This window comes from Pelodiscus sinensis, chromosome 12 (genome assembly GCF_052426305.1).
Source record: "Pelodiscus sinensis isolate ZL-2025 chromosome 12, ASM5242630v1, whole genome shotgun sequence".
NCBI lineage: Eukaryota > Metazoa > Chordata > Testudines > Trionychidae > Pelodiscus > Pelodiscus sinensis.
The window spans coordinates 49,464,045-49,479,921 of NC_143063.1; the positions used below are offsets into that span (position 1 = coordinate 49,464,045).

The 15,877-nt window shown below is 48.2% G+C and overlaps 1 protein-coding gene across 7 annotated transcripts in view; it reads right to left on the reverse strand.

Annotated features, from left to right (window-relative positions):
* The window catches only part of FANCA (FA complementation group A), a 64,656-nt gene extending 49,214 nt beyond the window's left edge, over positions 1-15,442 (reverse strand). For 6 of the 7 annotated variants that reach the window (XM_075939817.2, XM_089781563.1, XM_089781566.1 and 3 more), the window contains exons 1-9: positions 15,299-15,442; positions 12,769-12,878; positions 10,957-11,026; positions 10,119-10,261; positions 9,235-9,330; positions 5,606-5,679; positions 2,287-2,399; positions 1,468-1,550; positions 875-908 (exon numbers count right to left, since the gene is read on the reverse strand). In XM_075939817.2, coding sequence (XP_075795932.2) covers positions 875-908; positions 1,468-1,550; positions 2,287-2,399; positions 5,606-5,679; positions 9,235-9,330; positions 10,119-10,261; positions 10,957-11,026; positions 12,769-12,878; positions 15,299-15,353 — 778 coding nt within the window. In that variant the 5' untranslated portion in view covers positions 15,354-15,442. The remainder of the gene's footprint in view (positions 1-874; positions 909-1,467; positions 1,551-2,286; positions 2,400-5,605; positions 5,680-9,234; positions 9,331-10,118; positions 10,262-10,956; positions 11,027-12,768; positions 12,879-15,298) is intronic. The other variant, XM_089781562.1, reaches the window with a different exon arrangement.
* Positions 15,443-15,877: the final 435 nt, after the last annotated feature.

The window sequence follows — 15,877 nt, forward strand, 5'->3', positions numbered from 1 at the left end:
CACAGCATATGCTGCTGATCAGAAAAGCTTTGGACTTGTGTTTGTCTTTTTTGCATTGTGATTTGTGATGAAAATTCAGGCACCTTGCCTACTGAGCACTATCATCTGGACTCCCAACACAAGAGGGAGACTAGAAATTTGAAGATTACACTTGCAGTTTATGTTGCACTTATTAACACATCACTATGGACAGATATTTCAAATTTTACAAAAAAAAGTTATTCTGCTAGTTTAAAATGGTGTTTTATGGTGTCACAAAGACTTAGCACCCAGTCACTTGTATAAAATATGCAAATTCAAAGTTCTTAGTCAAAGAGAGCAGATATAAAGAAAAAGAGATTACATGCAGTTCAAGAGGAAGCTGGTCCTATAGAGGGGAAAGGTACATCAGAGGTATGTAAAAGGTTAACCAGTTACCCAGTAAGCGAGTGTCTTACCAGCATGCTTAACAGGATAATCAGTTTACTGGTGGGGGGCTGCACCGGCTCAGTCCAAGCAGCCTCTCCCACTTCCCCCCCCATGGTGTGGTGGGCCCAGCCCAGCCCAGCCCAAATAACCCACAGCACAGTAGTCCCAGCCAGAGCAGCCCCCCCACTTGTATCCACACTGAAGGGGGCTGGAGCAGCCCCCCACCTTAGGATCACTGTTAACCAGTTAAACATTCCGTTTAACCAGTTAACTTTTTAACCGGGATTACATCCCTACTTAAGCAATGAGTCATGTACATGATGCAGCACAACAAATGAAATCCAACAGTGGTAAATAGCTCCTGAGTGCCCTTGAAAATCTCCCAGGAAAGAAGGGAGGCATGTCTAACAAAGTACAATCCTAGTAAATTGCACAAAGCCCCAAATTCTAAATAATCAATACTTACATATCAACATTTTTTGCAGTACAGCATAGCAGATCTATTTAAATTAAAAATTAAAGAACATTTAGCATTTAAGAAGGCTGTAAATATGTCCAAAGAAAGTCAATTGGCTTAAAAACTAAATTATCCTAAATTTTCTAGATTAACTCTTAACATAGAACTATTTGTAGTATAAACACAATCTATAGGATTTCCAAATTTTTTCCCTACTACTTCACATTATTTCACACTCCATATTCAAAAGGAAGCAATCAAGCCAAATCTGTATGTAGAAAAAAAAAATGGTGACCTTGAAAAGAATTACTATGACAATTCATGATCCCCAAAACCACCTTTACAAAGCCTAGTGATTTGGAGGGAAAATCCAGTTTCATAAATTAATGCAGGAAGGTCCACAATAAACTCTCAAAAAATCATCCTGCATTGGTCTCCTCATTGTTTACTTTTCTATTTGCTCATCTGATTTATTGTCCTATAAATATTAGATTGCGAGCAATTTGCAGCAGGGACTGCGTCTTACTTCGCATGTGATAAAGCAACACACATACACCAATGGTGCTTGAAAAAAGTGTATAAATAGTACCATTTTCCCTTACATGGGGGATTTTCTGGAATTTCATCTTCTTTCCTAGATCTGAAGTCTGCTGAAATCCATTCTGAAGAAACACAATCACAAAATCTGCAAACCAAGAATGGACAACTGTTTCAGCATTCTTTTACCTACAATGAAAGACCACATCCAGGCTTCCAGAAGAGCTATTGCTGGTAAAGTTTCATTTGTTACACGGTGAAGTTAGCTAGGTTTCCTAGCTAGGCTCTCTCCTTGCGGGTAAAATTATTTCTTATTATAAAAGACCAGAGAGATCAGATATCACAGACGTGCTCAGATACTTCATTGAGAGTGGCCATACAAAAATTTAGATAGATGACGCAGTTCATTGACCCACATATCAATGAACCATCAGGGATAATCTAGATGGGTACTATATGGAGAAGATATGATCAGGATGCAGAAAAATAATACTGGTGACATCCCACCACCTACCAACACCCCTGGTCAAAAAACTGAACTTCAGGCTATTAACATGTAATGTGACAGAATATAAAAAAAAGTTTAATTGTAAAGCTCCATGCTGAAAGCAATGAAAGACAAAAGGAATAGTGGGGACAGGGCAGGAGGAAGAGAAACAAGAGATGTGAGACACCAAAACGCTGATGATATCATTACCAATATTGGAATGGACATTCTCTTAATTATTAAACGTGGCCCTCTTCATCAAAAGAGATAACAAAAGAATACAAGTTGAAGTCTGTTTTCATAACCTAAAGTTCTGAGCTGAATATTGTCTGTTGTAGATTCTAAAGCTTCAGTACTTGGAACTACATTGTGTTAAATACCAAACACACAGGATTACCTGAAAGTATGTGCCCAGAAATCTCCAGATCCGGAGGAGAATTATCTGGCTGCTTACACAGCAGACAAAGGCTACTGAATAGCCACTCCACCACAGCAGGGGGGTCTGAATTGCTGAGAAAACAACAAAAAGCAGGTTCAATTTGTTTCACCCTCTTAATTGTGATATTTGTTTTTCCTCCAACTAACACTCAAGAAAGGAGAGAGACCTCCATAACCGACTCAGTGTCTGGTATTCTCTCTTTAAATTGTGCAAACTAAAAGCTCTATTTCCTTTGTAAATATTTGTATAGAATGATCGTGCCCCACAAAGAGAACTGATCTTGAAATCTCAATACATTAAATCTTTATTTCTGCAATATATCCAACAAAGAACTTCAAGAAAAAAAGCTCTCTTAGGGTATGTCTACATTAGTCCCCTAGTTCGAACTAGGGAGGCTAATGTAGGCATTCGAAGTTGCAAATCAAGCCCGGGATTTAAATATCCCACACTTGATTTGCATCTTCCCGGTCAGTCGCCATTTTTGAAATTTACAAGTCCAGACTAACTGCCCGTGTCTACACGCGGCAGGGACCCGGTAGTTCGAATTAAAGCCCTAGTTCGAACTACCTGTAATTCCTCCTGGAAAGTCCTGGAATGAGGTTTAACAGGTAGTTTGAACTAGGGCTTTAATTCGAACTACCGGGTCCCTGCCACGTGTAGACGCGGGCACTTAGTCTGGACTTGTACATTTCAAAAATGGCGACCGGCTGGGAAAATGCAAATCAAGCGCGGGATATTTAAATCCCGGGCTTGATTTGCAACTTCGAATGCCTACATTAGCCTCCCTAGATTGAACCAGGGGGCTAGTGTAGACATAGCCTTGAATTAACTGCCTAAGGGTAACAGCCTGTGAATGGTTTCTTCAGTTCACATGGTTGGTTTTTCAAAGTTCAACTAATTAAAATAGGCAATACCTACAATTATCCCACCCAGTAACAGAAAAATAAACCAATATCAGTATCATGGGAGCCAAGATATTTCCATCCTCCTCACATACCATAGAGCAGGGGTTCCCAAACTTTTTGACACGGGAACCAGTAAATCCATTCACGAACTTTTGGAGGACCAGTAATGTTCATTTGCATATTTGCATATTCATTAATCAAATGATGAATATTCAAATAAGTTGTTTCTGGTCCTCCCAAAACCCCCAGTGCCAGCTTTAGCAAAGCTTTTGATATGGTCGCCCACAATATTCTTGCCAGCAAGTTAAGGAATATGGATTGGATAAATGGACTGTAAGACAGACAGAAAGCTGGTTAGACCAGGGTTTCCCAAACTTTTTACTTTAGTTGGAACCCTTTTTTTCCAATACTGCTTTTTGCAGCCCAAAAATATAAACACAAAAAACAAACTGAGAAAATACCAGACATATAACATGTCTGGTATTTTCTCATTAGGGAAGTTGTATTATTACTAGATGTATCGGTTTGTAGTTTCGAACTGCCTGGCTGGTAAATGTGCTCAGGCTGCATGTGTCTACCAGCCAGCCAGTTCGCAACTACTCGAGGGGGAGTGTGTATGGGGGGTCAATAGAATCCCCAGGCTGGACTAACTCATGCAGGGGTAAGGGGGAAACAGGGGCAGCGTCCCAAGATCTACATATGGCCAGGTCAGTCCCACTCCCCGCAGGCCGATTGATTCCTCCCCCCTGCTCTCCCCGCTGTGCCACTGGCCAGCCCCACTTCCCTCAACCCCCTCCCGGGAAGCCAGGTCCACTTCTCCTCCCAATCTCCCTTGGCCAGCCCCACTGCCTGTATCCAGCCCTCCTTCCAGCGGCCGCTTCTTCTCCCCGCCCCCATCTTCCCCGGCCAGCTCCCTGCCCCCAACCTCGCACCCCCCGGCAGCCCTGCTTCCACCGGCCTTCCAATCTCCCCAGCCTGCCCCAATTCCCCCATCCAGTGCTGCTTCCGGTGGCCAGCTCTCCCCTCCTCCTCACCCCAGAATCCCCTGGCACCTGCACCTTCCCTTAGCCCTACACTCTCCTGGTGCCTCCCCCTTCCCTTACTGCCCCTGCCCCCTTTGCCCTCTCTTTCCCTGATACCCACCCCCTCAGCACTCTCTGCCCCATCCCCTCCTGCCCCTCTGTGCCCTCACACATCACTTGCTCCATCCCCACCTCTCTCATGCCCACCCCTTCTTTCATGTCTTCTCCCAGCATCTCCCCCTCCAGCCCCCAATGCCCTTCCCCTCTCCTCTCCTAGCATAACCCTGTCCCCCCCTCCCACTGACACCTCCCCTCCTGCCCTTTCCCTCATTGTCTGCACTTGGCCCCCTGGCATTTGTCTCTGTCTCTTGCACCCTGTCCCTTGGTGCCTTCCCCGCCCAAGCCCCTTCTCCTTCCACTCCTCCCCCTCCGTGCAAGCCCACCGCTGCCGCTACCTCCTCCTTCTCCTCGCCTCCGCCCAAGCCCGTTCCCTACCTTCTGCCTTCCACACTGCAGGGCCGGAGGCCGCCAGAGCCAGCGTGGCCCCGCCACGTGCCTCTGAAGACTTTTAAAATCTCGGGCCATGACGTCGCGTCAAGCCCGGGCGTGCTCCCCGCCCACGTGCAACGCTGCACATGGGCAGCAGCAGGCGGTGAGGAGGAGCCGCGCACGGCGGGGACACTCTGGGGGTGGGGTGGGAGGACACGCGGGGGGGCCCGCACCAGGCAGAACCGGGGGAGAGACCCAGCTGGCACTTCTGGGTTCAGGGGCGCGGGGCCCGAATCGGCCTGAGGCCACCCGTCACCAGGCATGCTGAGGCCCTGTATTTTTTTCTCGCGGCCCGGTATCAGGCCGCGGCCCATAGTTTGAGAAACGCTGCCATAGAGAATCATCTGAAAGATTAATGTTTGATTTTACTTATTAGAATACTGAGGAACACACTTGCAAAACAGTGCGCAGGGTTTCAACCACATCACTGCTACACAGGAACTGAATCTGTAAATTCTCAGGATGATAACATTTTTGCCTCATGATTCCTAAAATGGGACTTATGGAAAGTCTATCAGAAAGCACAGTCATTCCAGGACATCTTAACTTCTAACTTCACTCCACCCAAGATCAATTTTTTCTGTAGGCTACAACTCGGTCATGATACTTTGCCTTGTAAAGAGAGAAGCATGTAGCTTGCACACAGCAAGATTCCTACTCTGGACCAATGTTATTTGCAATGGCCAAATAAGAACTTTTGCAGCACATGGTAGGCCAAGGCACTAACCACTCATCCCAGGAAAGGTTTCGCTACGTGTTGAGGGAATAAAGATATCTGCAAACATATCAACTTTTGCTTACCACTCTAGAAGCTCTCCCAAGCTGATGATGTTGCCTCTGTGCAGATGCCATACAACTTCCAGCATGGGTGGGTTCTAAAAGGAATAATGCTACAGTCAGATGCAGTGTTCCCTCTATTTTTTTATGTCCATGTGCAGAATGAATTTTGTTATGTGCACCAATATGGAGAAGATGTGCAACATCACCTACACATTGGTGCACGTAAAACATTCATGCTACACATGGACGATCTGTGGTGATGGGATTGAGGGGTTCGGAGTGTGGGAGGGGGCTCAGTGTTGGAAGGAGGGCAGCTCTAGCTGGGGTGCGGGCTCTGGAGTAGGGCTGAGGATGAGGCATTTGGGGGGCGGAAGAGGTCTCCAGGCTGGGGCCAAGGGATTTGGAGTGCAGGAGCAGGTTCAGGGCAGGAGGTTGGGGTGAAGTGTCTGGGCAAGAGTTTGCGTACAGCAGCGTGCTCAGGGTCTTACCTGGGGCAGCCCCATGGGGGGGGAGGGGCTCTGCACTGCCCTTGCTAACCTGCAGTCAGCGTGGGGACAGAGATTTGTGTTGCTCACACAGCTCCCGCTGGAATGGTGGAAGGAGGTGGGGGGGAGGATGGGAGGAACAGCGATACATGGGTCCCAGAACACAGCGACTTTTTGGGCAGCAGCCCAGTGCCCCAGATTAAGGGGGACATCCTTCATCTAGGGCCCTGGGCTACAGCCCCTAAAGTCCCTTTCTTAATCCAGCCCTGCTGCTGAAGCTGGGGAAGCCCATCTCTTCCCAGCCATGGCCGTTCTCTGCGTGACTTATTAGGCACGTGTACAGCTGCGCAGCTTAGTGCGAACCCTGGTAACATTTACAAAACACAAACTTTCCAGTGGTGAACGTTAAAAGAAAATTAAAAACCTGTTTGTCTGTCAAGTTAAGCATTTGAAAAACGTGAGCTGCTCTGTGGAACAGCAATATATGAAACATCAATCCCAAGAACGTTATCCGACAGCTATTCTCTCCTACCCATTTTTGAAATGTTTATTAAAATTGACAATTATTCATCCCTGGAATAGGGATGTAAGCAACTAGCTGACTAATCGATAAGCACAAGCTTCAGTTAGTCGAGTACGATTCAACTAGTCGCTTCCCCACGCTGATTGAGGCAGCCAGGGGAGGGGAGCAGGAGCCGGTGCAGGGATGAGCTGGGTCCCCCTAGCACCGTCTCTGCAGGGAGCAGCGGAGGCAGAGGCCCAGCAGGGAAAGGGCGCGAGTGGGGACTATAGCAGTCCCCGTTCGCGCCAGTTCCCACTGCAGCGCTTCAGCCTTTGAAATGTATCAAGAGCCCCATGGGTATTCCAGTCCTGCAGTAACCCTGATTACATGTCTTCTAAAAGGACACCTCAACGGATTGACAAGAACAGTCTGTCAGTGCTAGTCACCAGTTCAGGACAAAGGAAGTTGTAAACCTCCTGCATATTCCCTGGCTTGAAATGAAGTGAATTTGGTGCTCTCAAGACCAGTTCCTGAGAGTCAGATCACAAACAGCCATCCACAATTGGCATCCTTCTCAGCAAAAGCTCAATTCAGGAAACCCTTGCGATTTGCGGAATCGCTATTTGCTGTTCCACATATTTGTGGGTCATTTGTCCCGGTTGAGGGAATGGAAAGGGGGGAAGAGGGGAGCCACGGGGAAGTCACCACGGCACCCAGCCCCCACAGTGAGTTCTGCACTGCTCACAGCCCCCCGGTGAGTTCGGGAGCTGCCGTGGCTCCCAGAATTCACAAATTTCACTATTCACAGTGGATGCAGGAACCGTCCACCATGAATGGTGAGGGCTTCCTATACCGAATGGGGGAGAGAAAGAAAATAGCCTGAAGTGTCTGCTGTGAATGCAAGGTCAGCAGTCCACAAAACCAACATTATCCATGATCTCATTTTGAATGAAACACCTAGCCTTGCTTGCATCACTGAAACAGGATTTTATGCCCCCCTAACCCTGCCCATAGTCCATCCTATCATATGTCACAAGCCAAGACAGACTCCAGAATGCATTAGTAGAAAAGAGAAGGTGATGTAGCCACCTTTTTCCCTTCCAGTCTCAAATCCAGGAGCCTTCCTTCCCAAAAACATACAAATGGATCTATACGATCTGTGAGGCACACCGAGGTGAACAAGATAACTTAGGATTCCTGGTGGGGAACAGACTTCCAGATGGCAATCCTGTCAATTTCCTGGAGGGAGTTACAGAGCTGCTGCCCAGTGTGGTACTTAAACAGGATTCCATGTTAACCAGTTAACCGATTAAGAGGGGTACACCAGCCCACTTGGGGTGGAGCGGCCACCCCGCCTAAACAGCCACTTCCTGTCATGCACCCAGGCCTACCATGGACAGGGGCTGCTCTAGACAGGCTGGAGCAGCCCCTGTCCATGGCAGGCCCTGCACGGCTGGAGCAACCCTCTGCCCGCACTGGGTGGAGGGCTGCTCCAGCTCCCACTGGTTAACCAGAACCAGAAAGCATCACCGGTGATGGCTACCAGTTAACCTTTCACATCCCTACAGTCAAACCACTCTCCCAATCTGATCACCATCTCATCCAGGCAAGCCTTCCCTCCTTTCCACAAGGGTAGGGAGATAAGCAAAGCACACAAGTTCTCTAGCACAGTTGCTTTGGCCCCAACACATCCATTCGTCCACACTAACCAAACAGATCGCCACAATTTGCAGATGAAGTAAACAGGTAGAAAGTTAAAACCCCGGTGGTGCAAATTATATTCTGAATCCCTCTGCCAACAGCTCAAACAACTTCTAGAATTACACCACCACAGTGAAAGCAGCAAAACAAGGCCATTTACTCCTCTGCAATCACTGTGGCAGAACCACAATCAGCACAGACCACCACCTAATCAACCCAGACTGCATTGCCTACATGCCAGACCCAAGCATCCGCCAACATGAAGGTACTGTGAATCAATGCATATGAAAAGGAACCTTTACTATTCCAGATATCAGCATGCTTCAGAAACACTGTCAAGTAGAATGTAAGCAAAGTGCTTTCAAACACCTGGGAAGGCCTATTATTAAGAAGATAACATGCATGCAATTTTCTCTTGCTTTTATTTAAATTCTTTTCCAGAAAATTTACTGATTTGTCCTCCCCCACCAAAAATGCTGATAGGACAGTATTAAAAAAAACAACACTATTTTGCAAGCCATCTCCTACTCACCTGTTGCAGTTACTATCGAACAGTCATTAATACTTGCGGGAAAGGATAACTTTAATGGCTTAATTCCCCACTATGTATGGTCCTTTTAGATTAATTCTCACAGCTTTAAATAGATTTTATTGGTAAAATATTTGTTAATGGGAAAAACAATGCTCCATCACATTAAGACAGGATTATGCTTTTAAAGCCCCAAAACCATGCTGACTCCCAGGAGTTTTCAAGATGGCCACCATCCATCAAAAATAAGACCACTAAGCTCCTGATCTTGCTGCTAAGCACCATTAACAGTACCGCAAGGAGGAAGTCAGATTACTAGATTTCTGCAGCCTATTTTAGAACTGCCCCTCGCTTTAGTATGCACTCCTGGATTCCACCCAAGCGTTCTGTCCCTGCAGTCTGCAGGGTCAGCATTTGTCTTCAGAGCTCTTACCTGCATTTTCCACAATTCTTGGCAGAACAGCAAACGACAGAAGGCATTGTCCACCACTAAATCCTTGACGGTTTGAAGCAAACAAGACAATTTCTTCTGGAATTTCCCCCAAAAATAAAATGGAAAAAATCCTCTCAGTAAATATTACATGTAATTATAAACCATTTTCCTGGTTTTTCTTATTTGTTGATTTTTAAATGACTGAATGGCTCTAAGGATCGACTGGTGAGGGCCTTTCACCTTTGGGTTAGGAGTTTCAATGCACTCCCCCCTTTCCTCCCCCATCAAGAGTGACTGAAATCAGGGTCAAATTCAGCTTTTCAACTATTCTTGTTCACCCCAGTGACGACAGCACTACAATGTGAATTCATGAACACAAGCATCAGAAGCGGGAGTCACCCTTACACCACCAGTGGCCTAGGTGAAGCGATTGATAGTCTTAGCTCCTGGTGTCCACGCACAAAACCCAACCCAACAGAGAGTTAAAATTGCAAGCAGGGATGCTAAAAATTAAACAACGGACAGACAAAATGAACTCTATTGGGAAGGGTTAGGGCATACTAAAGAGTCAGATACAAGAAGCTTACACTGCCACTACTCACACTGTATTATATCTCTATGGATGACCAGAGGACATCGTTTCCAGGGCTGTCAATTCAGTACCTTTCACGTTTATGAAAAGAGCGTCCCATTTCCAAGCATATTACAACATACAGATGAGATATAAACCAAACTATCAGCTATTTAGCTCCATTACTGGCTTTGGATTTTTTTAATCTTTTGGGGACGACATTTCCATTTATGGAGGACAGAGAGTGGGCCTAAAGAAAGTGTAAAAACAAAAAATAACTATTAACAATGCCCAGAGCAAATTTTCATCTTACTCTCTGCTCCATGTTCAACAGTGCTGCTGGTTTGGACTCCATGGAAGCCTTGCAAATCTGGTCAATGTTGGCAGCAGTAGTTTTGGCTGACAAGATTCCCATTGGTACTCCCAGCCTCGAGGCCTGCTCCTGCAGAACGGATACTACAAAGCAGAAGTTTACAGTTTAAGAGGACTGTGGGCTGAGCACTAGACTAGAACCGACAACTCCTGAGTTTTAATCCTGGCTACATCCCCTGTTATCCCTCCTTTCACATCTCTGTCTGCCCCTATTCCCAGGTCTGAGTGTGCCTCCATTCTCCCCATGCCTCCCCATACTTCTCCTCATCTCTCCTTTTCAGGATGCCAACATTTTTCAAGTGACTTGGCAGAACTAAAATGAGGGGTATTGTTTGGCTCAATGTGGTAATGGCTGCCATCACCAGTTCTCTGACCGAAGGTCAATTACAGAGCTGTGTGAAGCTGCTAGCTCTGCTATCCAGATCCCAGGGGTTCTGCATATCCCTCATTTGCTTCTCTGTTGATTTTCCCGTTTTCAAAAATAAATAAATAAATAGATTTCTACCCCTGATGCACAAAACATTTCCCTGGCATTTTTAACTGATTTAGGCTTCACAAGCTCAGCCAGCAATAGGAAACGTGGCTTGCTGCTGTCCTCATTCTACCAAAAAGAGAACCACTGTGCTCTATAGACACTTGCAACTGTTTATGCATTTTAAAGAACAAACTAGCAGCCTGACAGAACAAGAAATTAATAGCACAGGACAAGCAGAAACTCAAGCGTGTCAGGCAAACAATTTCCATCTCTTTCGGACAGATACTTCTTCAGTCACACTCACCTACAAACGATTCTGAAAAAGCATTCTGTGGCTCTGGACCACTCTGTCCAGATTTACTGGAACTGTCCACCTAGAAACAAAGAGTCTTTTAAATCTCTGTTTGCATGTGTATGTACATATATCAACTTTTACATGGCTCTTTCCAGCTGCAGCATTCCAGGCACCTCCAGCAACTGAAAAAACCCAAAGTTAAATAATACTACTTAGCTCTTGCATACAACTTTGCATCTGTAGCTCTCAAAGCACTTTACAGAAGAGGGCAGCTTCGTTATCCCCATTTTACAGATAGTGAAACTGAAGCAGAAAAGTAACTTGTCCAATGTCACCCAACAGGTACATGGTACAGCCAGGCATAGAACCCAAGTCTGAGTCCTAGTCCAGTGCTCCTTCCACTGTCACATTTTACCAAAACATAGATGGCCACAAGCATTAGGAACCAGAAAGAGTCAGTGTGTCCTTTTAAAAGGAGATTGTTCTACTGCACTCCTCAGATTGTTCCACTGAACTCCATAGAAAGAAAAGATCCTAGAGAAAAAATTCTAGGAAGTACTCATCTGCCTACAAAAGTCCTCAAAAGCAAATGCTTTCTCCAGCCTGAGGTCAAGATAATGCAGTGAGAAACTTGGCACGATGTCCATGTCTGCATCTCTCACATCTCTATAAAATCACACTGCGGAATCATGGGTTGCTATTAAGAGAAAGTCGATGCTCTCCAATAAATTTGTGTTTACTTACTAACCTACCAAAGGCGTTCCAAGTGTGGAGTTTGCACCCTTGGGGTGGGGACGCAGCGATGAGGTTATCAGTAATGAGCAGAGACAAGGGTCCGGATTGGGCTCCATCCTATACAGAAAATAGACTGGGCACTGGCTACTGGGACCAGGGGTCCCTATCTGTCATGGCCCCTCACTGACTCAGCTACAGCAGTCACCAACAGGCAGTTAACCTTCTCTGCTGGGTAGGCCAGCAGGGCCTCTGCAAGGAGAGAGCCAAATGCTGCATCCGGGGCCTACTGACCCTTAATGCTGGGACAGAGCCCCCTCCTAACTCTAGGCCTTAGCACAGCCTCTGGACAGAGCCACAACCACTTCCCCTCCCAGAAGGAGCCTGTGCAAGGGAAGCAGAGTGTGCCATGCTGAAGGACCAGGGTCAGAAGTGGGCTGTGTCAGTGCATGAGCCAGTACTCATGGGGTGCAGCCTTTGGTTCCCCTGCTGACCCTAGCCCTTCAACAGCATCTCATTTGTTTATTCTAAGCAGGATGGGAGGCAGACAAGCAGGAAGCAGGTCCCAGCAGCAGAAACTGCCCAACTTCTGCAGGGCAAGAAGTCTTCAACTGCAACCTGGTGAGTATACCTCCTTCCATATTCCCTATGAATACAGGACACCCTTCCCTGAAGGGTACCAAGCAGCCCACCTCCCAGCACATTTCTTAGAAAGTGGTGGGCATGCATGGAACATGAGTCTCCAAAGGAGGGGCTCGGGGAGGGGGGGGGGAACCCCTCTGCAACAGAAAAGCCAGTGTTGATCCCAAGAAAGAGGATAGTAATTTACCACCATATCTCTAACCTGAATGAGCTCTATACAACCCTAAACCCATTTTCAGGCCATAGCAACACAGTAAGAATGAATACAAATCTCCTGAGTTTTCTTTTGTGCCTATTTTCCTCATGTTCACTTACTGAAGATATTCTCCTTTATTGGCACACACCTTAGACCTGTATCAGAAAGACTCGTAGCTAGATGAAACTTCTGCACAGTTTTACAGAAACCCAAGCTATGACTGGTAAAATCAAAAATGCCAGCTGCCTTACCTCGAACAAGAGGTCATCCAGGTTCTGATGGCAACTCAGAAGGTGAATAGCTGCTTTCTGAAACTCCTGTCCATTTTCAAATGTGCACTTCTGTTTCTTGACTCTTCCTGCTAAGAATATTTTAAAATTAATTTCAAAGTTTTCTTAATAGCTCCCTTTCTGTGGTTTTATTTCTAAAATGTATGACTATTGTGCTCATGAAGAGGAAGGCTTGATATTGACAAGAGCCAGACAAAGTGTGGACTAATGCTACACACAGCTCTGCCAATGTCTGCCTTCTGATCCCCAAGGCTGCTCCTTAACCTAGGCCAGATTGCTCTATACACAAACTGCCCATTGTGCCAAAACAAAGACAAGCAATATAAGAATTTTTAAGAGACAGGTTGTTCAACATGTTGGAAAAACACTCTTTGCACTGATTATAGCAAGCTTGAGGTGCTATTTTAGGATAACTTTGAACAATCTCAAAATGAAACAGAAATCAGTTTGAAGAAGGGGGCATATTGTTTTTCATTCCTTGGTACATGAGAAGAAGGGGGCAGCAGCATTCTGCACATTCTGGGGAACTGGGGTTGGCAAAGGCCACAGAAGAGGGAGGTGTAACAATCAAGGAAAGGAACAATAAAGAGTTCAGAAAAGATGGAGCTAAGGAAGGGAGAGGCAAACAGCTTTACAAACACAGATGACATGGAAGAAGGACCAACATCCACATAAGTTTGGTTTCAAGTCTTGTAAAGCCACCAGCTGTCATAAAAATAGTCTGAACTTCACCCAGTTTAGATTACAGCCAATAAAACAGCAGCGGGAGGTGCGGGAGACAATATGCTGACTTTGGTTCTCTATCACAACTGCAGGTGTGCATGCTGGACTGCTCAGAGTTGTTAGGAAAAATCACGGTTGAACAGCCTAAAAAATAACAGCCCTGGCTCTGTGTGCCACCTGAATTGCATACCCTGCCCCAGAGGATCAGACGCTACAGGGCAAAGAAATGGAGGGGCACAGCAATGGTAGGGCTAAGGAGAGCTGCAAGAAAGCATACAGCAGGGCTGGGCAAGAGGCAGCTCAGATCCCCCCTGCCTAACACATAGGCTGTGTCTACACTGGTGCGATCTTGCGCCAAAGCGGCTGCTCTGGCGCAAAAACTTGCTGTCTGCCTACACTGGCCGTGTGTTCTTGCGCAAGTAAACTGACATTCTACTGTATAAAATCAGGGTTTCTTGTGCAAGAACTATGATGCTCCCGCTCAGGAATAAGCCCTCTTGCGCACCTGTTCTTGCGCAAGAAGCCAGTGTAGTCAGGCAACATGAATTTCTTGCACAAGAAAGCCCTATGGTTAAAAAGGCCATCAGAGCTTTCTTGCACAAGAGAGCGTCTACACTGGCATGGATGCTCTTGTACAAAAGCACATCTCTTGGGCAAAAGCACATACCAGTGTAGATGCGCTCTTCTGGAAGAGCTTTTGCACAAAAACTCCTCCACAAAAGAGTTCTTGTGCAAGAAGCTGCCAGTGTAGACGCAGCCTTAGATCCAGCCCATGAACTGCATCTGACTGCTTTCTATTTATATGCTGCTGCGCTGCCTGTGCCACTGGATTTCCAGGCAGTAGCTCAGACACCAGGATCCTATTTAAATGGCTCACAGTCATCATGCTCCCCTGGTAGGGGCCACAGCCACGAGCCCTTTAAATAGCCACAGCAAACTCGAGTGGCTACCAGGCAACACGGTAGCAGGAGGGCCAGGAGCTGCAAGCCTTTTACAATGTTTTTAATCCAAAAACTCCAGTCCCCCCAATAACTCTGGGGAGGGAGTCTAGTCCCCAGCCTCACCCCATGAGCTCACCCTTCTAGGGGTGGAGCCTGCCCATGAGCACCAACCAAAATTCATTAAGTGCCCCCCTGCCAAAATTATCGCCCACCCCTGGCGTACAGCACGCTGGGTGCATCCCAGCCACATGGTGAACCAGGACGGGCGGGGCTGTTCTGAGAGCACAGAGGTGGCCAGGTCGGTCCCTTGGGGACGGGTGCCCAGCAGAGGGGCACATGCAGGGGGAGGGCACCCCCACCCCTCGGGCACTGCGAGCGCCACCCCAGGGCTGGCAACTCTGACCCAACCAAATCAAACACCCGGCCCCGCCCCTTCCCGAGGCCCCGCCCTTTACCCAGCCCCGCCCCTTCCCGAGGCCCCGCCCTTTACCCAGCCCTGCCCCTTCCCGAGGCCCCGCCCTTTACCCAGCCCCGCCCCTTCCCGAGGCCCCACCCTTTACCCAGACCCGCCCCTTCCCGAGGCCCCGCCCTTTACCCAGACCCGCTCCCTTTGAGGCCCCGCCCTTTACCCAGACCCGCTCCCTTTGAGGCCAAGCCCTTTAGAGCCCCGCCCCTTCCCGCGGCCCCGCCCACTCATTCGCTGTCCCCACCCCGACTCGCTGGGCGGGGGCGGGCCCTTTCCCACCGGGTTGAGCGCCGCCCACCCTCAGTGTCCCCCCGCCCCTCGTGTGGGGCACGGCCCGAGCCCGGCCAGGAGCCGCCCCTACCCAGCAGCTCGGAAAGAGCCCGGCTCCCGCTCCGCCCGCCCGAGCTGGCGGCCATCCCCGCTGGGCCGAGCGCCGCAACCGCCTTCCCCTCAGCGCCGGCCTGCGCCGGCCGCTGCCACAGAACGCAACCAGCGCGCCCCGCGCTCCCATTGGCTGCGGCGCCCACACGCCGTCCCCAGCCATTGGCTAGCGGGCTCCCTGACGTTTCCTGGTTGCCATCTTGGTAGAGGCAGTAATGGCCTGGGGGTCCGCCATCTTGGTAGTGGCGCCAGTTTAGCGCGCGCAGGGTGGGGCTTGGCCAGATGGGTTCACGCCAATGCAGGCAGGAGTGCCGTGGCGTGTCCCGAGGCAGCCCCAGCGGTGGCTCTGCGTGGCAGGAAGCTGCCCCCTGAGCACAGAGCTGCAAATGCACGCAGGGGCCAGGAAGATTCAGGGGGGGTTAAAGCATCAGGCGTAATTAACCGAGGAGGGGCTGGAAGCTCCTGGAATTTCATCCAGTTGGGGGATCCTCCTGGGAATTCTGCGGGAGCGAGGCAGCCTCTAGGGCAGTGGTTGGAGGGCACTGACCCCCTGACAAGT